This window comes from Corvus moneduloides, chromosome 25 (genome assembly GCF_009650955.1).
Source record: "Corvus moneduloides isolate bCorMon1 chromosome 25, bCorMon1.pri, whole genome shotgun sequence".
Lineage (NCBI taxonomy): Eukaryota > Metazoa > Chordata > Aves > Passeriformes > Corvidae > Corvus > Corvus moneduloides.
Window position 1 is genome coordinate 2235249 of NC_045500.1, and position 24187 is coordinate 2259435.

General features: G+C 51.5%; 1 protein-coding gene across 1 annotated transcript in view; it reads left to right on the forward strand.

The window, feature by feature from the left end:
• Nucleotides 1-4396: 4396 nt before the first annotated feature.
• The window catches only part of LOC116455711 (protein CEPU-1), a 355205-nt gene continuing 335414 nt past the window's right edge, over nucleotides 4397-24187 (forward strand). The window contains exon 1 of the mRNA XM_032133928.1: nucleotides 4397-4569. Within this exon, the coding sequence (XP_031989819.1) occupies nucleotides 4494-4569 (76 nt within the window). The 5' untranslated portion in view covers nucleotides 4397-4493. The remainder of the gene's footprint in view (nucleotides 4570-24187) is intronic.

The window sequence follows — 24187 nt, forward strand, 5'->3', positions numbered from 1 at the left end:
TTCCCAGAGGAGGAAAAAATAGATGAATAATATGTTTTGAAGGTGTCATGGAGTGAAAGCAAGAGAGGAGCTTGAGCCTGAACTTATGAATAACTTATAGGCTTCCTCCCTTCATGCAGCTGCTCCGTTTGGGCTTATCTTTCTCACCCGTAGGAGGTGTAATTAAAGGAGCAAAGCCGGGCACCCATGGGCACGCGTCTGTCTGGCTCCATGTGTCCCCTGCACGCCAGGGCACGGGGGTGCTGGAATGCTTTTGTGTGGACACGTGGGCCGGGCTGTGTGTGAAGCTTTAAAAATTCTCCCCCTTGTCAAGAAAAAAGGGTCATTTTGCACGTAATTCATCTCTGGTATTTTTGGCAGTGGTGGAAGCGTTGCCTTAACTCTCCCCTTGCACTGGTGAGCCACAAGCAGAAAGTGATTTCAGATGGAGAAACACTGAAAGGGGAAGCAGGTGCAACCCTCCAAATCTGGGAGATTTTGGTTCAATTCGTGGCTCAGCTGGAAAATCCCCCCCTGGCCCCTCGTGGTGGCTTAGCCTTCCCAAGTCTTATTTTTCCAGCCTTAAAATGAGAAGTAATTTGCTCTTGTCTCAACACTTTCCTGTGCTTTCTCTATTTTGACTTGAAGAGCTCAAGGGAGGGACTGTTTTTACCGGGTGTACACACGGAGTTGAACATAATGGAACCAGGATCTTATCAAAGGCATGCCAATGCTATTGTAATGCATATAGTAATTATAGGGATGTATATGGAGGGATGATGAAAAAAATCCAATGAAACATGGCATTTCCCTCTGGAAAAAAATGTTAGTGGAATAAAACCATGCCTGGGAGTATGTCAGTTCCAGCGAAAAATGTCTATTAAAAATTATGCAGTGCTGTTCAGCAAGGTCACAGCGCTCCTTTTAGAGCCAGTTAGAGGTTTCCTTGCAAAGCAGCACATCACTTTTTTTTTTTTTCCCTGCAGACCTTTAGCCAAGGTGTTGTGTTTTGGGCTTTTATTCAGATTTAGGGGCAGAAAAAATTGAATTTCATATAAATTTTGCAGGAATTTCTGCCGAAAGGGGCCTTCTGCATCTCCATATGCATGGAGGGATGGTGTCCCTGGTTAACACCAGGTACAAATATATATTTATATATGATTTCCAATGAATAACTTGTTCCCCCCATCCCTATCTCAGGAATGCAGCCCTGCTATCTGCATGTTCCTATCACCCCAGCACATAGATATGGATGAGCGTAATGGCGATATTAGGCATTTATTGCAAGGCATTCTGTTGAACATCACCTGCTGTTCAACATGAAAAGTTGATGTTCCACAAAGCCACAAGCCAAAGGCTCCTTAAGAGCTGCTCTGGTGCATCGGGTAAATATCCGTGCTCGGAACGAGCGCTGTGTGGATTAATAATGCATGGAGCAAATCTGTAGGAAGAGCAGCGACTGCGTAGGGCTGACTTAGAAACTGCTCTCCCTGCTTAGGCAAACGGGCAGGGAAGTTGTGTTTTTTAAAGCATAATGTGTTGGTAATAAACCAAACTAACCTAATCGACCACTTCCAGCTGCTCCGAGCACCGTCGCTGGCTCGGCAAGCTGGGGTTAAAGGCAGGAGCGTTGCCAACGGTGGTAAAAATGGCTCCGTGGCATCTTATTGTAGGCAATTTATGCAGATGGGATGGTGGAGAAGCAGTGGAGAGGTTGGGATGGCATTGGGGTTAGGAGTCCTTCCCCCTTTCCAAGGGTTTTCCATCAGCTGGAGATGGCTGGGGCGGCGATGGGCTTGTGCTGGAGGAACGCTCCAAGCGCTGACATCATGAGGTGGATAGGACAAGGTTAAATACCCCATAGCCTGTATTTGCTCCTGGTGAAGAATCCTGCTGCACCACGAGTGCAGCCCGGGACTGGGTCATCAGTGCTGCTCTGCTCGTTAGCTCTGCCCGTCCTAATGAGCTGGGAGGTGGTGGAGGCGCTGGCAGGGTGCTTGTGGTGGTACCAGGATGTGGTGGTAGAGAGCTCTGGATCCACTGGACCTCTTTGAGGTCTGTGGATTGAACCAAGCCTTGGGAAGGGGAAAGAAGGAGAGCAAAGGGCCCTCTGCGTCAGCCTGCAGCTATACAGCAGCCACGTTTTTGGCAAGCCCCCATGGAAACTGATGGATCACAGCAGGGGAGGTGTTGGGGAACACCCAGGGACGGGTGAAATGCATCTTCTCCATGGCTGGGGACAGGTGACCCTTGGGCTGGCTGGTGGCAGGGACATGCAGGCATCAAATAGGGCTGGTGGGAACATCCAGCCCGAGCTGCCAATCCCTCCTGACGTTTGACATTTGAGTCATTGTCAGAGCTGTTGATAGGGCTGGAGGAGAGGGACCTGTGCTTTGTCACCTTCCTGAAGCAGAAAGACTGGCCTGGATGTGACTCGCAGAGTCTCTCGGGTGATAGAGATAGAAACACAGTTGGATTTCCAAGAGTTCGCAGCCGAGTCTTCTTCTGAATTGCAAAGTGAACAGCTCAGATTTTTGGAAGCCTCTGAGGAGGCATAAATACAAAAAGCCAGGATATCTTTAATTTTTTTCCCTTGTCATTTTTTTCTGGCTATAATGTTGTTTGAAGGGGCTGTGAGTTACCTCGAGCAACGAAATGAGACATCCCTATCACTTATGAAAATAATATTTAACGTGATATTTTTTATTTAGGTTGTTTTAAAGGGGTGTCTTGGGGTTCAGAGCCTCAGATATTCTGTTTTTTATTGGACAAAGTGTGGAAGTAATTTAAGGTTTTGGTCTCAAGGACCTTTTCTGTGTAGGCGTGTGAGTGTCATGCTCCTGATGTTGGGCTGTGGTGTGGACAGATGTGTTTGGTTTGGGAATCCTGAATTGGAGAAAAGCCTATTTTATTTCTGGTGGCGTGAAATAGGGACCAGTAGTTGGCATGTGCAAGGAGCTGAAGGAACAGGAGCGTGTTCAATCCTAAGCTGGATCCAAGGGGCCCAGATGCTGCTCAGAGCAGGAGGTGGGCTTGGTGTGAGGAATCAGATGAGCGTGGTTACAGCATGGAAAAAAACCCCTTGATCTGGACTAAAAGGAGAGTTCTGCTCCAAACTGAAGAGTTTCTCCTTATTAAATTTGCTTTTAGAGCCATTTCCACATGGGTTTAGGTGTAAAAGGGGAAGGGGCTTGTTGGGGCTGTCCTGCAGACATCAGCCCCCAGAAGCAGGTGCCCCTCTTCCTTTTGGGCCAGGCAGGTGGGACACGGGGGAGGGGAGGGTGTGAATCCTTCCCACCATCATGCAGGTGGGGAAACTGAGTCACAGCATCACTGCTGTCACTCCAGGAGGCATTCACCCTCACCACTCTTCCCCAGTGGGAAAGAACTATGGGGCAGGGGGTTGCAAGGATGCTGTAGGGGTGTGTGGATGCTAAAGGGGAAATGTGGGGGGGTGCAGATGGCAGGGGAATGTAGGGGATGTGGATGCCAAGGGGGTGCGGGTGATGCTGGATGCCAGGGAGTTTGGTGGGATGCCGGAGTGGGGGGATGCAGATTGAGGTGGGGGAGGGGGTGGCGGATGCCGGGGGGATGTTTGGGGGCTGCGGGTGCTGAGGGATGGGGAGTTCAGTGGGGTGCAGGTGCCGGGGGGTGCAGGTTCTGGTGGGGTTGGGGGCGGGGTAGCAGGTGCCTGGGGGGGGCAGTTTGGGCGTGTGGATGCCGGGGGGAAGTTGGGGGCTGCGGGTGCCGACGGTGCCGGTGGGGTGCGGGTGCCGGTGGGGTTAGGGGGGTGCAGATGTCGGGGGTGGGGGTGCCGGGGGGTGCCGGGGGTGTGGGTGCCGGTGGGGTTAGGGGGGTGCGGGTGCCGGTGGGGTTAGAGGGGTGCCGATGTCGGGGGTGGGGGTGCCGGTGGGGGTTAGGGGGGTGCAGATATCGGGGGTGCGGTGCCGGTGGGATGCGGTGCCGGTGGGGGTTAGGGGGGTGCAGATATCGGGGGTGGGGGTGCCGGTGGGGGTTAGGGGGTGCGATGCCGGTGGGATGCGGTGCCGGTGGGCTTAGGGGGGTGCAGATGTCGGGGGTGCGGTGCCAGTGGGGTGCGGGTGCCGGTGGGGTTAGGGGGTGCGGTGCCGGTGGGATGCGGGTGCCGGCGCGGGGGGGCCCCGCAGCCAATGAGTGCTGCGCGGGGGCGGCTGCGTGCGCGGCCGGCGGCGTGTTGCAGCCGGGCGGCGTGTGCGGGCCGGAGCGGCGGGCACGCAGCGCCTGTCCTCGCACCTGCAACCCCTTCCGACCCCCTTCCCCCCCCTTTTTTTTTTCTTTTGGGTTTTTTTTCCCCCCTCCCCCACCCTTCGGTGGGTTTTTGGCGTTTTTTTTTTTTTTTTTTTTCCCCTTCCTTTTTCCTGACCCCCCCTCCCCACCCCCCCCCCCCCCGCCTCCCTTCCTGCGCTTTGCTCCGGGAAACGCTGGATTTTAAACCTTTCCCCGCCCGGCAGTGAGTGGGGAAGGAGGAGGAAAAGATGGCCCAGGCCAAAATGCACCACCCCGTCTCTTGGGTGATCTTCGCCGGGATGGCCGCGCTCCTCCTCTCCCAAGGTAGGGAATGCCGCGGGGGACGCAGCCCGGCCGGGCGGAGGATGCGCGGTCCCACGGCAGCACCCTCGAAGGGGGCTGGGGGGTGAGAATCCCCCCCAGAGTGGGGACGAGGATCCCTCCAGAGCAGGGACAGAGCTGGGAAAGGGTCCCCAGCCCGCTGTGAAGTTGCGGGGGGTGCGGATGCGGGTACGGCGCAGGAATTCCCGGTGCACCGGGCTGGCGGGGGGGACACTTCTCCCCTGGCGTCCTGATTATTTTTGCGGGTGCAGAAGGACTCTGCCATCCCAGCGTAATTCTGGCAGGATCAATGATCCAACAGGCTGGGGGGCGGGGGGGGGGCGGGGATCCTCTGTGCTCCCCCCACGCCTTTGCTTTTCCAGCAAGGTCGTCCGAAAAACTCGGTGCAGCCCCGCTCCCGCCGGGCTGGGAGTTGGGAAGTCCTTCTCCCGTCTGTCCCGGATAAGCACGGCTGCCTCCCCGCACCCGGGGGATGGTGCTTGGAGGGGAGGGGGGGGGCTGTGCAAGGCAAAAAAAAGAGCAAAAAGCGATGGGAAAAGGAGGGGGGAAGAGGCGGCAGGAGCCAGCCCCATCTGGCCGGGAGCGCCGAGCCTGTCAGCTCGCGTTAGGCTCCTCTCAGCCATCTGGAGGGGCTGCGGGAGCGGGGTTTCCTCCATGGGAGGAGAGGATGGAGCCGCATCCTGCCCCGGGCCGCCGCGGGAGCTCGGGATGCGCGGGGGGATGCGCCGGGGGATGCGCCAGGGGCTGCTGCGCCGTGCTCGGGGGGCGGCTGGGACCCGGGGCTCCGGGGCGGGATGCAGGCACTTCTCGGGGAGATGGATGCACCCCGGGGGGGGGGGATGCGGGCATTCTTCGGAGCATGGATGCACCCCCGGGGCCGTGCGAGTATTCCTGGGCGAGACGGATGCACCCCGGGGGGGATGCAGGCGTTCCTGGGGGGGACAACGTGGGTTCTCCTGAGGATGGATGCGCCCCGGGGGGGGGGGTGAATGCGCCTCCTTCTCCACAGCCGGATCCAGCTACCTCAGCGCTGCTCCGAGGTGCCCACCGAAGGCTGGGAATGTCCAAACCAGCCCAGCCTCGTCCCCCGTGTGCCGAGGTGCGCTGCAGCAAGGCTCGGGTGGGCTCTGGAAGCCCAGCCTGTGTGGGGCTGGGGGCTGCCTGCGCGGGGCTGGGGGCTGCGGTGTGGGCAGAGATGGTGCCTGGGTGTCTCCCACCACAAACTTCTCTCTGCTGGGCAGGCCGGGCCCGCTCCTGCGGAGGGAGAGCCCCCCGTGCGGTATCGACCGGCACAGGCTGTTTAACATGCACATCACACGCCGAGGCATCGCTCCTCTTCGCCTTCCTCCCGCTCTCCCTCCTCGAGCTCTCTCCTTCTCCCTGCGTGGCTGCTTCCCGCTGGTGCTGCTTGGCGTGCCGGCATTCCTGCATCCCGGGGGCTTCCCCGGGGCTGCGAGCCCTGGCCCCCCTGGCTGCCAGCTCTGCAGGGAGCCCGGCTGGGGTGTGAAGGGTCGGGGCTCCCCAGGGGAGGGATAAAGGTGCCCCTTTCCCTCCTCACTCCTCCTGCCCAGAATCTGTGCTTCATTTGTTTTATTATTTCATTATTTTATTATTTTTTAATGCTTGCTTTGGGGCTCCTGACTTAGCTTCCTTGCAGTCTTATTCCATGCCTCTGGTCATCCCTCCTGCTTCCTCTCCCTGCTCCTATCAAAGCTTCCAGATCAAAAAGTAGTTGGTTTTCTAAAATTCTCCTGGGCAGCAGAGCAGTGGGGAGGAATGTGCTGCCTCCCTAAGCCCCAAACCCTCCAATTCCCTGCCTTGCAGGAACCTGATGTGGGTGCCAGAAGTCCCTGAGTCACTCCTGGGGTGAGGAAAAGCAGGGAGCCACATTGCTCCACGGTGTGGGGAGGACCCAGGGCAGAGCTGTGGAGAGCTGGTGAAATACTGCACAAGGCAGCATTTGGCAGCAAAAAGTTTGGGCCTTTTTTGGGCTGGGAGTTGCTGCGTTGTTGGAGGGAAGGAGTCCCCTTGGGAGTTTTTCTTGCATAATTTTATTTAAGAGTAATTTAAAAAAACCCCAAACACACCCTACAAATAATTTTGTATTTTAGCACAAACTTTTAAAGAGAGTTTTGAGAAATTTGAGTTCATTCAACCCCAGGGTAATATTTAGGTTTGTATGCAATGCTGAAAGTCAGCAGTAATGTGCTTCTGCTTCATGAATTCTTCTGATAATCACAGTAGTCTTTGGAATTCATAAGTTTTCTCCCTCGTTTGGTGTCCAGAACTGGAGCTGGCTTGTGTTTGAAAATGTGAAAATTATTGTTATGCAGGAAAACTGTGTTTTGCACAAATCTCCTTCAAGTATCTCCAGAGATGTGTGCTGCCCTCTCCGGCGGTTCATCCATACTCCAGGTCATTTCCCTATTCCCAGCCAAACAAACAATAAGAAAAGTGATTTGTGAGTGTTCTTGAGAGGCAAGCGGAGCGTGAAGTGGGATAATTCAGAAGCGTTTGACCACCTGCATTTGTGCAAACATCTGTAGGTCCTCCAGGTTTTGTAGATTCGCTGTTGGATTTGTGGAACCGTGGCCCTAAAATGGGAGCTGCTGAGCGTTGTGTCCATCAGGAAGGAGCCCCCTGAGCCCTGGAATGTCCGGCGGGGTTGGACATCAAGGGAGCTGTTGGGTGTTGATGCTGGAAAGAGAGGTCCGGGCATTGCTTGGATGCTGCATCCCCTCGGGAATGATCTGGAGGTGTCCTTTGCACTGACTCACAAGGTGAATGGAGCCCGAAAATGTCCAGCCACAAGTTGGGAAAAGAGACGGAAAGAGGGGAGGCTGCAGAGGGCTGGAATTGCCCCGGGCGTCGGGAAGTGAGTGGCAATTTGGCAACACAGCTCTCATTGTGTTTGCTCTGTGTCTTCTGTCTGATTTTTAAATAGCAGCGATGAAAACCCAAAATATCTTTACACAGGGACCAGGCAGCAGCGTTTTCTCTTCCCCCTTTGCCTGGCTCAGAGTAGAGGGGTGGCCTCACATGTGCCCCATGTCGCTGACTCACAGCCCACCTGGATTTCGTAAGGAAGAGGCAAAAATCCCACCCCAGCACTCGGGAGTGGAAGAGACAAGAAAACTCTTCCCTCAGCCACACGTAAAAGGATTAACCAGGCTAAAAGGTCATAGAAGATTTAGCTGGGCCTTTAGCATCAGTAAGCCAAGAATTATGGGAATTTGATTTACAAATTAGCATAAAGACCTTATTCTAATAAGCATACAAGCTGAAATAGGTATGTAAAATAATAGCATGTGTCAACATCCTACACAGAGCGTTCCTCATCCGAAAGAATTATTCGCTCGTTCGCTGTGGCTGGGATGCAGATAATTCCCAAACTGAGACAGGCTGTGCTGGTGTGTGATGGAAAGGCTGGATCTGACCCAGAGACACATCCACAGGGAGGAGAGGCTGGCTGCTTCCCCTCGGGAAGGGCAGGATTTGGAATCTGGGCTGGGGCTGCGCATTCTGGGAAGATTTTCTCTCAGTGGAGGGGCGAGGGGAAACCTCCTGGCAGTTCGTGCAGGAGGTAATTGCACTAATGAATGTGTATAAGAAAAATTACATGTATCGACATCTTTTTGTGAATGCCCGGATTTATTGGTCCTTGGGAAAAATATTAGATGTGGTTAATAGTTATCGTGCGGGTCAATAAAACGTGATATTCACCCCAACAGTAGAAAATAGCTATTTAATAGGTAATAACAGTAATAATCAATACCTACATGAGTAGATAACCCAGTTATATGCAGTACATAAAAGGAGGGGAATGCACTCCGGTTGCTTGATGGCTGGATTTGGAGCGTGGCTGAACATCTGTCATTCCTGTTGATTCTCAGCGGAGCTGTGAGGAGGTATCAGCACCTCTGGAAATCAGGCCACCGCTCTGGGATTAACTGGCACATTTTTAAGATGTGCTGGAGCAATCAGCAACCCGAGCAGGCCTTTGGAAAGCACCTGCATTGTGCAAAATGCTGGATGGCACCCAAAATGCTGGAAGGGGGCCTGGGAGTTTGGTTTGGGTGATGGAGTTGCCAGTGGGGTTTTCCGTGTGTGGATTGCTGCTGCTTCCCTGGGAGCATCCCTGCACTCAGCTGGTTACACAGCAGTGGATTGGCAGGGTACAAGGAGGAGAAAAGCTGTTGTAGTCGCTCTACACTGTGGATATGAAGAGATCTCCATCGAAAGAGATGGAGTTTAAAAAGACAAAAATCAAAATGAAATCAAAACTCCTTTGTGTGTAACGAGTTACCTTGGAGCACGGGAATACGTGCTGGAGTAGGTTTGTGTTGTAGCTACACCAGGTTTAGGAGCCCCACTGGTGGACTAGAGCTGTATGAGGTCCCATAAGTGCTGACACACGTTCCAGGGCATGCAGCTGTTTACTGGCCATAAAACACACGTGAGCAGGGTGCCCGTGGCCTTCTACAGCGGGTACGTGAGGAGGCGAAAAATCATCCATCTCAGATGTTCCTGGCAAAGGCTTGGAGCTGCAGCTTGGGCTTGGAGTTGAGCTCTTGGTTTTAAACAGGGGCCCAAATGAGCAAAGGGGCCAGATTTGGGGGGTCTGTAGAAGTCCAAGTTGGTGTGGGACTGCTCTCTCTTTGCCGCATTTGGGATGAGCCTCATGGGTCAAAAGGAGATAAATACCAGTTTGATAAGCAGAGAGGATCAGGTGGGAGCTGGGAGCTTGGACAAAACCTCCTCTGGTAAAACGAAACTTCTGAACCATCCTAGGGACCATCCCTCTCTACAAGACTGGTGCTGGATGCTCTGGAGGCTGCAACCAGCTTTAGGATATCCTTGTGTTTTTGCAAAAACTGCTTTTCCTTTCTCCATGTAGGCATTTTGACCAGCACAGTGACCCTGGCTCGTGGTTTTTCCATCTTCCTTCGACTTACGCCCTAGACGAGTGCATTCGATATTACAAGTGTCTGCTTTGTAGATTTTTCTTGCAGTTTTCATTTAAAAATACCCATATTGTGATTTCCCCCCTATTTTATTTTTTCCCTATGGGGAAAAAATTGATCAGTTGGCAGATCTAGGTCAGGTTAGTGAGCAGGGCTTGGTGTTTTCTGTGATAAACCAGGAGAGAGTGGACGGGGAGAGCTCTTCCCAGGCAGCTCCAGTCAGACAGTGGAGGTGGACTTCAGCTTTCCTCAGTCTGGGAAACACCACGTGAGGAGCAACTATTTGGCCATGGGGATCAGGAAAAAACCTTCACTTGTGTTTGTTTTTGCTTCCCAAACTTCAGTAGTGGTGAGAAAGGGCAAAACTTTCCTTGCTTGTTCTCCAGTTGAAGGGAGAGGAGCTTTTAAGAGGGGAAGTAGGATTTTTTAAGCATTACTGGTCATTCTCCTTTGATGGGCAGTGACAAATCTCCTGTTAGACTCAGCAGGACCCAAACTGATCCATCTCTGATGTTCAAGGCAAAGGCTTGGAGCTGGGACTTGGACTTGGAGTTGAGCTCTTGGTTTCAAACAGGAGCCAAAATGAGCAAGGTGCCAGATTTGGGGATTTTATAGTGAAAATCTAAGCCATGCTGCTGTCTTGCATTGCCAGCCAGCACCCACACCTCAGCACATGGCTTTTTCAAGCCTTTAGTAGCTTTTATAGGCAAAAACCAGTCTGGGAGAGCTGGGATTGTTCAGCTGGAGAGGAGAAGGCTCCAGGGAGAGCTCAGAGCCCCTTGCAGGGCCTAAAGGGGCTCCAGGAGAGCTGCAGAGGGACTGGGGACAAGGCATGGAGGGACAGGACAAGGAAAGGGGTCGTTTCCCACTGCCAGAGGACAGGGATAGATGGGATATTGGGAAGGAATTCTTGGCTGTGAGGGTGGTGAGGCCCTGGCACAGGGTGCCCAGAGAAGCTGTGGCTGCTGCATTCCTGGAAGTGTCCAAGCGTGAACGGAGCTTGGAGCACTCTGGGCTAGTGCAAGGTGTCCCTGCTCACAGCAGGGGCTGGAACGAGATGAGCTTTAAGGTGCCTTCCCAAGTCCAGCCGTTCTGGGATTCTATGAAAAACCGGGATTACAAAGAGTGATCCCTTTGTCACTGCACCCCTTGGGGCACCCCAATCCCTCCAGCCCTTCCATGGGTGCATCCTGCAGGCGTCGCGTCCCTTGTGCTCCCATTTGGAGCTGTGGCTGCTTGGAGCTGTGGCTGGCAGCCGGGAGGGGCTGGCCACCTCCCTCCTACCCTCCCTCCCTCCTCCTCCCCAGGCACGCACCTTGCTCCTGGTTAATAATAAATCAGAGGTGCTGCCTTGCCGGGCTCTGTTATCTGCTGCCAGGAGGGAGAGCATGGATTTTTGATGCGCTTCACAGTTAATATGTCTGATGCTGAAAGCTGTTGTAAATTAACTGACCCCTTGGCCCCCTTGTCCTGTTGACTGTTCCCACTAAAGATAGTGTTTGGTTCTTGGCATTCTTGGCCCCCCCCCACACTCCTACTTTCCCTTCCTCCACCTCCCTCATGCTTTGCTTACTAATCAGGGCAGTCAAAAAAAGGAGCCTTGACTCTGAAATGCTTGGTAGCAGCTGTATGGGGAAGTCAGGATTCCAGGCATCCACCACGCCTGAATTCCTCATGGCTGGAGTATCCCTTCTAAAGCGCTGCTGGAAGTTGGCATGGAACCCTCTGCCCTCCCACGGGGATAAGGGGGTTGGAGGTGCTGCCAGAGTGAAAAGTCCCAGCACAGCACGGAGGGCCCTGTAGAGGTGGATGGAAGGTTCACCTCTATGCACTGGTGAGCTGTGGCTCGTGCCAGGTGCTCGCTGCTGGAGCAGTGCTGGGCCTGGCTTGGAGGAAGGATGGGAGCGGGTTCTTGGCAGGGACTTTTTGGGAAATTACAGAAAGAGATCCCAGAATGGTTTGGGTTGGAAAGGAGCTTAAATTTCATCTCATTCCACCCCCTGCCACGGGCAGGAACACCTTCCACTGTCCCAGGTTGCTCCAAGCCCTGTCCAGCCTGGCCTTGAGGGGATGGTGTCTTTTCCTTGCACATTGCTGATCCTGGGAAACCCCGATTTAGGTTGGAAAACCACCGATGCTCAGTCTGTGGGGTTCACGTCCTCCAGTGACTCACAGTGGGAGAGAGCAGCTGCTAAGGAGTGGGAAATGCCACAGGAAATCGTGTAATATTAGAAACGAAGCAGAATGTTTCAGGTTTTTCTAATTCCAAAAAGCGAAATAAAAAAGAACAATCACAGATTCCCAGTGAGAGTAAATTCTGGGAAAAGTAAGGGATGTATTTTGAAGCATTTTCTTCGGAGCTCACCGAAGCTTTATGTACAAAGTTGTGAAGTGATTTCAAACAAAAAAAAAAAAAAGAGCTCCAAAGGCCACGTTCCAGCGGAATCAAAGAGCCTGGAGTCTCCAACCTTGTTCCATTTTGTATTGTTATTTCTTCAAAACAGATCCTTTGCTAATGTTTCCATTTTCCCAGAAACTGAATTCTTGATTTAAAGAACTGGTTTGAAAGCCAAACCTGACCCGCCTCACTGGAAGCGTGACGGGCCCTCAGAGCAAAGCAAGGTTCATTAATACCGTAATATTCTCTCTCTTTTTTAGTGTTTGGGGCTTTTTTCCTCTCTTAGAGCAGTTATCTGGTGAATAGCACTACGCTGCTGGGTTGGTTTGGGTGTTTTTAGCTTTTATTCCCTTTCTACAGGACAGATGGTATTTAGAGATCAGAGGGTGCCTCCGTTAGACTTTTAGTTTTCCAAAGTCAATTCCCAAAGCCAGCACTGGGGTTTTTGATAGCGGGCCAAGGCACAGGAGAGTGGCAGGGCTGGCTGGCACGAGGTGAATTTGGATTTAGGATGAGTGACATCTCTCTTAATGAAGCCCTTTTTGGAACAAAGCTGGCGAGGAGCAGGATCCATGATCCATTAGAGGCCGGGGTAGTGGCGGAGCCAAAACTGCCTTGTCACTGAAGACAACACTGAAAAAACGTGTATTATTTATTGTTTACTTTTTGTGCTGCTTTTCTGCATGTCAACGCTTCCCATTGTATGTTTTAGGCTTCAAAACCTGACACCACATTAGAAACCATCTCCAAAGCCCCCAAATAATGCATAAACTATGATTATTCCTTCTGATCCACTTGTGTTTATGTAAATGGCTGGAAAAGCGTTTTTCAGCTTATTTCGGAAGCTTAAGGGATTCACACCAAGCCTATTATTGAAAAATCAGAAAGTGAAAAACAACTTCTGAGACGAGGAATTAGCAACTCAACGGCGGCGTTCGTGCTGCGGGATCCGGCTGTACCGCAGATGGGAATCCCCTCGGGATTCAAAAATCCCACATGTGGCAACAGGTGGATGGGCTTTGAGGGGAGAGGGAACTCAGAGGAGGTTTGGGGTCAATGCAGAGGGATGAGGGGCTGGAGGGGGAGCCGGGGCACAGACCACTGGTGGTGCTGGGGCTGGTGGTCTGGGTTTTGGGGGATGGTGTGTGAGGAGCACTGCTGGCTCCGAAAGCCCCCAGGCACTTGGAGAGATAATCCTGGCTCTGTGTCCTTGCATCCATGGGTGGGTGCTGGGAAGGGGCTGGCAGAACCATCCTTGCTCCATGCAAACCTTTTCCCTCTGTCCCAGGAGAGATGGGACCAGATGCAGATTCTCTTTGGGCCCCATCCCCTTCCAACCAGCCCTGCAGCATCTCATCCCTCCTCTCCTGCTGCTTTTTTACCCGGGTTTGGTCCCTTTCCCCCTTCCTTATGTTAATTTCCCACCTGAGCACCAAGTACTTTATAAATAGCAAATCTGAAATGAATTTCCTAGCAGCAATCATTATCTCCCTCGACAGCCATTAAACATTCACACAAGCAGAGCAAAATGACAAAGGGGATTGATTTTTACAGTATGTTGGGGGGAGGTAGGAGAAAGGAAATATGTTGACAAGGCTTTTTTTTTTTTCCTTATTTCCCCCCTCTCTCCATTCTCCCCTCCCTTCCACATCCTCTGTCTTGTGGAATTCAAAATCACCCTTTAGGAGATGAGGTTGGGAGGGGATGGGAGACAGCGAAGTTGGAAATAAATAACAATAAATTTTAAAAAAATGAGGAAAAATTAAAAAAGCAGCAAGTCCTATTCCCTTCTTCCTCAAGCAGCAATCTCTGTTCCCTTCTTCACCAGCCCCTGGAAGCCTCGCTCCGATCCGTCGGCCGCGTACAGCTGGTAAACATGAAGTTGGTTCCGTGGCCCGGCTGTTGAGATGAATATGTCAGAGTTAATGCCTCCGAAGATGGAGGGGTGGGCTGCAGGGAATGGGGGGCCCTATCTGGGAGCCTGCTCAGCAGAATAAATGTGTTGATGCAATCGTCGGGAGCGGGCGAGCCGCGGCCGAATGAGGCACTGTAGCTGAAAATTTAACTTTGATTTCAATTTTCATATTTGTCAGCAATAATTAGATTCAAGAAATGTTTTTGCCACTGTTCTAAAATACTAATAAGTAGGAGCCTTTGTAGTATGGCTAATGGAGTCTTTTTTTTCCTAGTGGGCTAGAAAAATTCCATTAAAGGGAAAAGTCATACTGTATTACTGTGCTTCAACATGCAGTGACTTTGCTGCCACAGGAATATCTGTGCTGGGAAACAGCGTCCTTGCTTCCAAGTGCAGGGATGATGCTGGGGAATGGGACTGGCGGCCCGTGGTTGGGATTGGCTGGGGCTTCCCAGGGTTGGAGGGTTGGAGGAGACCCCCCCCACATCAAATTGGGCAGGGGGTGATGCTCTTAGGGGCATTGGGAAGCTTTTGAACTGCTCATGGGATGATATTCCAGTGGCTCTCATCCAGCAGGCTTTGGCAAATTTTTTTTGGTGTTGCCATTTCCCTTTGGGTTTAAAGCCTTGGATCAATGAGGAGTTTCCCCTTGTTGGCTCCCCACCCTGCAGTGAGCATTTCCTTGGCAGCACGTGCCAGGTTTTATCCTGGAGAGACGCTGGCGAGGAAGGTGATATTAAATTTGCTGGCGATATGCAGAGCAAATGGGGGAAGCTCTAAGTTGTGTCATTCTCAAGTTACTTCAGCCTATTAAGCAAACAAAAGCACTTGTGGAGTGAGAAATGGAAATGGCCAACGTGGCCCGATTAGTCCTGGATGTACAATTCCATTAATAAGCCAGCTTTTAATAGGTGGTTCTTTCCAGGAGCTGCTGGGACGAAGAATTGATGTATTCACTGTAATTGTATTGCAACTAATAGGATCGGAAGAAAATTGTATGGAGAACTTATTCCTTTGCCACCATATTCCAATCAGTTGAAATAATACAGGAGGGCCCAGCATGGTAATGAGACTTAAATCTAAACAGGAATATCTTAAATTTCAGTGATGGGGGCAGGATTTTGGCTTGTGCTTTTGCTTCTCCATGGAGTGGGCAGAAACCAAAACAGTGGCTCAGAGAGGTGCTGGAGGAAATGGGGATCCCAGTCCCAGTGGAAATGCCCCACGGTTGGATGCTGGGGCTGCTGTCTCAGCTGGGTGATGGGATGTGGCTGCTGGTGCAGAGCTGTGCCAGGTCTGGGACCTCCAGCCTCTGTCCTGAATGCTAAGAGGGTGTCTGGATGCCCGGGGATGGGACTGTCCCTTTGGCATCTCACCCGGAGCCTTTTGTTCTTGTCATTGGCAGCGAGAGGAGCTCTCCCCCTCCGCAGTCGCTGTGGTTCTCGGGCAGAGCTCATTAACGAGCCCGAGGTCCTCGCTCCGTTCATCCTGTGTTTATTCCGACCCTCCATCTGCGGGCTCTGACCCTTTGCTGATCCTCTCTTTCCGAGGAACTCCTGCAGAAACCCCACCTTCTGCTTTAGGGAGCCAATGTGCCTCTGTGGCTGCAGCTCTGGGCCCCTGTGGGATGCAGAGAGGGATTTGGGCTTTAATCCATGAGCATCTCTCCAAGGGCTCTTGGAAGAGAACTGTGGGACGCTGCAAATCCCAGGCAGGCTGGGTGGCTCAGCAATTCCGAGGCGATGCACAGCAGTGCCCCAGGATGCAGATCTCCATAATATCAGTGAAATTGTGGAATAATGCACATTAAATTGAAGGAAATGCCAACATGGGAGCTTCCTGACCCAAAATCTGTGTGGCCCCTGATTACTGGAGCTGTGGCTTTGCCATGGGAAGTTTGCAGCCACTTTTTGTTTGTTCATCACTGGTTCAGGGCTGTTTGTTTTTCACTCCTCCTCCCTATTTGTATGCATGCTCTGACCCTGCTTTGGTAACAGGCTAGAGAGTAAATAGAAAGGGGAGGGGAAAAAAAAGGCAAGGAAAAAAAAAAAGCCAAGGCACAGTTCAGCTCAAATCCCCGAGGAAACAGATGTGATTGCCTTCCAGAAATGGCTCCAATAAGGCCAGAAAGGAATATTGCTTTTATAGCTTTTGGGATATAAAACATTTAGAAAACGTGGTTGACTGGCAGTGCCTAATTTATCATTTACCCATTTCTCTATCCACCCAAACACAGCAGTATCCTCACATGGACTCATTTCCGCCTTTTTCTGGCTCCCTGCCTCTTTCCTGTGTGTGACACACGTGCAAACCCATGTTCCTTTGCACGCCCAGCCGTGTGCGTGCACACACGGGCACGTGTTCCCCCATGCTCCTGGCTCCTTGTCCCTGTACCTGTGTCATGGATTTATCATCGTTCTGCTAAGCACTCAAACTCCTGTGGCTATTTATAATTAATGCTCAGAAACCTGCCAATCCATTTAATGACACCAGGAGGTCACGGCCTCCCTTATAGCTTCCCATTAATCATCATTAGAACAGCTCTGGGTTTTTTACGTTCTTTTTAAATGTTAATTCACCTTTATAATGCTCCTTTCAGCTCTGACTGTAAAGGGATACTCTGTAGTCACTCCAGACTGTCTTGCAAGTGTGTGCAGGTGAAAGGCGCAGTGGGACAATTGCACTTGATAAAGTCTCTTGGATGTCTCCCGCTGGAATGAATTACACTCACAAACTCTGCCAGATGGGATTTCTCCACTGCCCTCTGCCGCCGGCTCCTCGCAGCGATGCTGGCACAGCTCCCTCCCTGCTGGCTGCGTCCCGGGTACCACGGAGCCCCTCACCATCGCTCCTTCCTGTGCCGCTGGGAGCCACAGGATCAGAGAATCCTGCAATGGCTTGGGTTGCAAGCGACCTTAAAAATCCTCTGGTTCCATGTGCCACGTGGTTCCCAAGTGGAATAAGCTCATCCCTGCTGGCACAGAGCTTGCTGAGGCCACGTCTGCTCTGCCAGGTTGTGCTTGGGCACATCTTCGCTGGGCAAATTTTGTAGGTCTGAGGTGGGCTCATGCATAGCTTGGCTTTACAGGTTGTGGTGTCTTGGTTTTGGGCGGAGCAGCTAAATGTGAAATCATCCCTTGTGAAGGTTAGCAAAGATCCCAGTTCCCAGAGAGCAGGGCTGCTCCCTCTGGCGAGCTCATCTCTTTCCTGCCAGTGCCCTGGAAGCCTCCAGCCCTTTCCGTGTGTCCCAAAGCACCCCCTGTCATGGTCTGGTGCCCTGGCACAGCAGAGGGCATCAGCAGAGATGTCAAGAGGCAGCTTGGAGGAAGGAAAGCTCCGGGTGCAATCCGGTACCTTTGGCAAGCAGCAGCTCCTCTTCGATAGCCCTCTCCTGGCTCGGGGTTGGCAGCAACCATCCCTCTCCAGAGCTGATCTGTGCTTGCATGGTTCCAAAGTGGCGCAATCCTGATCCAGATTGGGGTGTTGATCCTTTTGGGAACAGCCCCATGATGTGGTGGTGCAAAGCATGTCCCCATGTGAGCTGTGGGGACTTGCCATAGCTCTGGGTGACAAACCTGCAGAGCATCCCAGGACTTCTGCTCTGCGTTCGTCCAAGAGAGGAGAAGGCAGCACGGACACCCAGTTCCTTCGGTGGGCAGCATGTGCAGCCCCACGTGTGCTTGAGGTGGGCGAAGGTTCATGCTGGCCTCTCTTTGTGAGTGAAATAGGATCACTCTTGCTCCTTTGGAGACTTCTGGTCTGGGTGAGAGCCGAGCCCAGCCCCGTTTCTCTGAGTAAATACGCCAGCAGCATTTGGCTTAATGAACTGTGGCTTTTAATAAATGGCTCTTATCTTGCTGAAGTGCTGCTAAATTGTCAGGATTTAAAATTAGCCTAATAGATTTGTGGGCGATGTTTTATTCACTGGTTAGTTGGAAAGAGACGGAGAGAGGGGGAGAGATGGCTCCACCCAGTTCTCCCTGAATTATACACGAGTTATTTATTTGTTTGGGCCGAAGGGGAAATGTTCTGGATTAATGTGCGATGCCTCAGCACCTGACTTAATGAGAATTTAGAGACCTATCCCAAACTGATAGTCTCCCATTAATCACTCGGTGGCCCCTCTGCTTTGCTGTCCCTGGGATATATTTTTCATAGTGGTGGTTGGGTTATGGCACCCACTGCTGCTTGCCAGGAAAAGGGGATGGGGATGGACAAGGGATGTTTTTGGGAGCTGTGGTGGCTTCCAGGACCACTTCTTGCAGCTTTGCTCCATGTTGACGTTGAAGGGGAGCCCGTGTATCTCTGTCTATACCACGCCTGCCTGTGCAACTTGAGTTCTTGAGCATGAAGTTGAACTGGCTCGGCTTGTGATACATCCTGTGAACTTCCATGAGCCACTTTGCCTTTATTTCTTTTGGCAACGCTGAGCTGGTTGTGATCCTGTTGACAGTTTGGAGACATATGGAGAGTCAAGGCAGAACAAGTGTCTTATAATAGAGTAAAATGGGATCTGGTTGGGATGAAAGATGCCAGGGAAACGTCAATCACTATCATTATCCTAACAAACTGCTGTACCTGCAGAGATAATAATAATATTTAGCAATTATATAGCACCTAACAAGCTCAAACAGCAGACACTGCAGCTAATTAAATCTCCCAAGACTTCCTTTGGGTGGGTGATTTCCTAAGAGCATGTACCAGCTTCTTAAGAGTGTTTTGTGCAAAGCTAAAGGCACTTCTTTCTCATTTCTCAGGTAGGGAGAAGTGGTCCTGCTGGAGATCTGCACAGTGAGGGTGCCGGGGTCAGTCTTGGCACTGGGTTGGGCTGTTTGCTCCGTTAGGAAAAGAGTTGGGTGGCCTTGACTTGATAACCCAGATGGCCAAAGGTGTTTGGATGCACTGATGTGCTTTTCCTTGTCCCTTTTGGGATCGGGGAGAGTTTGGGTGCTGGCCACCCAGACGAGGACCCTGCCAGCACCACTTGGTGACGTAGAGGTGCTGGTACAGATGGTGTTCAGGGCTGGACAGTCAGAGGGTGTTTTCTCCTGTGTCTGTCTGGTTTGCTGGGCTGCTGCTCTTTCCCTCTTGGTTCATCATTCCCCATCCCATCTTGACCAGGCTGCATCCTGAGAAACCTTTCTGGAGGGTGATACACCAACCAACATCCTCGGTTTGGCTGGGTCGCGCGAGATCACGGCGATGGAAAACAAGACTTGGAACATTTCCCCATTTGTGGTGGTCTCACCTCATCCTTCTTGGAGAGCAGCAGATGAATCCATTTGTGGCTGCCTGGATCCAGCCAGGCTCCCTGACCCCTGCCCAGCTGTGTGTTGCTCCAGCCTGGGGAGCCGGTGGTGTCCCTGTGACTTTGTGAAGGTCAGCATCGGTGTCTGAAGTGGGGCCGGTAGTAGCGACACACGATGCGTAGCGTCAGCCATAAAGGAAATATTGTATATAAAAGATAAGTTTTTTTCTTTTCTCGTGGCAGAGGAACAAGGCGCCGGGTTCATTTAGCATTCATAAAGTCTTGCTTTGGAAACGCCTTTAAGTACTGCTGAGGGAGACTTGAAGGAGCATGTTTGAGAGTCAAATGCACATCTCCTTGGGCTCTCCTTTCATCTGCTTTAAAAAACACAATCTTTTTTTTTAATCTTTTTCTTTTCCCCCTCTGTAAAAATACTAATCTTCTCCAACAGCAGCAGACACCCAGGGTGCAGGCGCTTGGCAATTAGTTCAGTGAACAGAATAAGCGAGGAGCAGAGGGAAGGGGGGACTCAGCCAAGGACCGGAGGACGCTAAAATCCTGCCCGCTAATTAGGAGGCAGCACAGGATGGGGCCCGGTTAATTCAGGTGCTGAGTCGCGACGTGTGTCGTCCACCCGATGTGGTCCTCTGTCACCCTCTGGGCTGACCTCTGGCTGAGAGGAAGGCCCAGCAGGGAATTTGGGTCTGGGGCTGGAGAAGAGTCCAAGGGGATGAAGTGAGGATGAGTTTGGCTTGATCGACAGCCTGGCAAGAGTATTCGTGACTCCAAGCAGGTCACGAGTAGTTGTTGGGAGAAACATGTGGAGGTTTTGGCATGAGTCCTCCTTGGATTCTTGGCTGACATGTGGAGTGGAGTGTCCGTCCTCCAGAGGCTGGGCTTTCCCTCGTAGAGAGTCATCCTCTTGGAGTTCGTGTCGGTTGGGAAATTCAATGCACGATTCCTGTTATCCTCACAGGAGCTGAGGCAGAAGGAGAGAGACAAAGGCAGCAAGGGTTGTCGTCATCCAAACTTCTTCAGGTTGTGAAGAGCCAACTTCTTGGGAAGTGTCAGATGAGCAGAAGTTCAGCTCAGCCCTTTTTTTTGGCTGAAACTTTTCTTGTCCTTGAAACCTCTCTCCTTCTCTCTTCACTTGAGGGAAGGGAATTTACTGTGATGAAATATGTTGTCTTGTGGCTTTTTATGAAAACAGCACATGTCACTGCCCCTGTTTCCTGGAGCCAAAGGATGTGGCTGGATTTCAAAAAGAAAAGGACTGGATGATTTCATTATTGCTAACAACTGTTCCCACCAAGATAAGGACAGTCTAATCACATTCCCTGCACAGGAGTACCAAGGGAACCAAAAGCGAACGTTTCCATTTGATCTTCCACGTTGTCTTCTGTGTTTTGGTCCTCTTTGGTGCTGTGCAGTGCCAGGAGCAGGCTGTGAGGCTGAAGGGAGTTGGGGGGAGCCAAGGCAGCAGTTCGTGGTGTGGTGTCCTGGTTATCAGGGGTATCCCAGGTTGGAGATGCTCTGCCAGCAGCCGCCTCTCCATAAGGGTTTATTTCACTGACCGCCTGCAGGCAGGGCTTGAATTCCACATCCCAAACTCTTTGAGCGGAGCCTGAACTGATGAAGGAGGCTGAGCACTGAGCAGAGAGGGAGTTTTCAGCTTTTTATTTTTGATTTGCAAGTTGCCCAGAAGAAAAATGCCACCTTCTTCATAAAAAAACCAAACCAAAACAAAAAAATCACAGCTTATGGCTAATAAATTTGCTTTTCTTAATTACGTTTCACAGATTCCCGATGCAGATTCCCCTGGGAATTGATCCATAGCTGAAAATCCCCTCTGCAGTGAGCATGCTCCATCTTAAATGCCAGGAGGTGATGCTGACTGTGGTACAATCCGGGTAGAGGGGGAGGGCAGAGCCAGGAGGTGCAGGGGACCAGTTTTTGGCCGTGCCCTCCACTGCACGCCACTGCCTGCACGGAGTGAGCTGCCACGTGTCCCCACTGCAACGATTCCTGTCGCACGGAAGGAACTCTCAAGGCTTTGATTTGCCTCGTAGCAAGAGATAACATTATCATCTCGTCCTTTAATGATTTGAGGACGGACTATTTTTCACATCAATTTCTCTGTCTCGGTAGCCCTGATTCTGCTATGGGTGGTTAGTGTACAAATCAGTGCAGGCGGAGGGGACGAAGTAACTCAATCTTTCCCCTCACCCTCTCCTTGTTTGCATGCCCTTGGCTCCTCAGGAGCTCGGGGAAGGCACTAATTGATCCATCCCGTTGGCACAGCCGGCAAGGAGTTGTCATTTGGTGAGCCAAGCGGGCTTCTGCCTTCTGGAGCACAGGGTCACCGCTCCAGGTCCCAGCAGCGACCACCCAAAGAGAAAAGATGACTTATAATTACATTCATAATTGAAAGTGATTAATGGTAGCAAAAGAACTTCGAGCGATTTCTTGTAATTAAATACTAATTTTAGTTCCTTTGCAGTGCTGAGCACCATATTTGCTTTACTGGGGATATTTATGGCTGTGCCTTAGCATGTTTTAATATCTTAAAAATACATGTTAAGTCATTAACAATCTTTCGGTGACTGGGTAAACAAGTAAACATCAATTAATTTGTTTACTTTGTGTCTGTAATTAGCTTTTATTATTTCAGATTTTGGAGGATTTTTATTCTGGAGGATTTCTGGCTTTGAGTGGAAGAGTGGAACCCTTGGTGACTCCCATACCAGGGGAGCCCTGCCCTCTGCTCTGGGCTGCTCTGGCTGCCAAAAATCCTCCAAAGAGGTATGAGAAGGAGGCAGGAATCACATCTGGAATGGTTTAGGCTCACAGGACATCACGGCCAAGTGCTGAGCCTGCTGGCGGTGAAGCCTCTCGGAGGCTTTGGAGCAGGGAAAGGAGCTGTCTGCCCACGGCAGATGCTCGCTGGCTGTTGCTTCATCTTGAAGAACAGAAGTGTCACGAAATCAGCTGTTTCTGCCAGGTTTTGGCTGTCTGTAAGTGACACCTTTCAAACTCAGCTGCTGCTCATGATGCTGCATGTCAGGGATTGCTCAGGGCTGCTCTCCTTCTCCCCTTGCTCCAGCTGCCAACCCCATCTCCTCCCCTCCCCTCTTTGGAGGCAGCTTTTACCCTGGATCCAGCCTGGATCCAGCTTCAACTGGATTTGGGGGATATATTTGCAGAATTTAATATTTAATCCTTATCATTGTATTGATTTGATTTTGAGTTTTGACCTGCCAGACTGGGCTGGTTTGGGTTTTGGCCGCAGACAGGGAGCTGATGGATGCTGGTTTGGGTGGCTGTACGTGGGTGCAAGCATTGGGGGTCACCAAACTGGGCAGCATTCCCATCCTAGGGAGTGTGGGCTGTGTCCGACACCTTCCAATGTCACTGTGCTCTGCTCTGACTGAAAATATCCTTATGCCTGGGTTTATTCATCGCCCACGGCAGCTCTTTTTCAAGCACTACAGGATGAGTGTTATGCCCAGATGTGCCCATGTCCTTCCTGCACCTTGACAAAGTTGTTTTGGGAATCTGTTTCCTGAAAACTTGGTCCTGCTCTCATAGCAACACACTGGGCCGGAAAACTCTTGATGGAAATCATGTCTCTTCCTCACCAGTTCCTTGATTCCTTGCTAATGCTTTTCATTCCCTCTTGCTGCTTGAGAGAGCTGATCGTCTGATTAAATTAAGACAGACACAAAAGCAGCTGGCCTGCCAAAGACTTGGATTTTATTAAAAATAATATTGTTTACAGAGTTCTCTCCCTTTATGGCGCATATAAAACAGTGTGTTCCACCCGAGCAGCCAGCAGACTCGCTGCAATTTACCCGGGAAGAGATGGAAAGACATTAAACCCTGTCTTGATGGGGAGTAGAGAGGGCATGGAGGAGACGGAGGTTGGGGATAAGAGATGGAGTGTAGCTGGCAGCAAATGAGAGGGAAGGAAATGCAAGGGAAATAAGAAGAGAAAAGGAAGGATGGCTCCCTGATCCCCACCTCCCCTTCTCCCCTCGCATACCTGCACTGAAATGAAGCTTTCAGAAAGGAGAGAGATCATGGAAAAGAGGAGATAAACCAGGGCAGAGAGCTTCAGCTGGGGACACCGTCTCCAGCAGAGCAGGAGGAGAGCTGCTTGCCCTCCTTGCAATATTCAGGAGCCCTTCCCAGGCTTTCCGTGTGGGTGGAAAGATCTGCTCTCAGCTCGTTTGAGCTCTTGCAGATGTTTTGCGAGTCCTGGGGCTGGGGCTAAGTCGAGGCTGGGAGTGCTGGCTCCTGCCCACCCAAGTGCCTCACCAAAGAACTCTCGTGCCTTGTAAATCGTTTATTTGTGGTTTATTCACACTTCAAGGGCAAAGGAGGGTGTGCAGGGATGCCACAACCGTGGGCCATGGCGTGAGGGGCTGGCAGTAAAGCGAGGAGAGACAGGGAGGTTTTCCCAAGGTCTCAGAGGGAGCTCGAGGTAACACCCAAATTTGGAGCAGGGTCCTCACCTCCAGCAACCCTTGTGCTGGCTAAAAGGGGTTGTGCCTCGCTTTGGGAGGCAGGGATGAGCCCTGCTAGTGCCCTGCTGCAGGAGTGCCCTGGCTCTGCTTGGCTTTCTCTCTTCTTCCTGTGTCTTCTCTTTGTTTGTTTGATTTGGTTCCAAATAATTAATTGTAAACACCCGTGGCTAATGGTTTGAATGAAGGGTGGATGAGTACTTTACTGAACTTGTGAAAGGATTGTACACTTCTGTTTTCAGTCTCCCTGACCCCAGCTGAAGTGACAAGGCTTGAGCACCCCATGTTTTGAGGGAGCTGAGCACCCTGTGAATGTGGGGGGTGCTGGGTGGGGGGATCACCTTGGAAAAGCCATGCAGACCATGCTGGGAAGATTTGACAGGGATCCTGATTGCAGTTATGATGGAATCATAGAATATCCTGAGCTGGAAGGGATCTACAGGGGCATGGGGGTTGCTCCTTTCCCCTACATGGGTGGGGCCCCAGGTCCCATGGGAGAAAGTTGTCCCACCCTATTTCCCTGAGCTCCAGCCCTGTCACGGTGAGCACCTT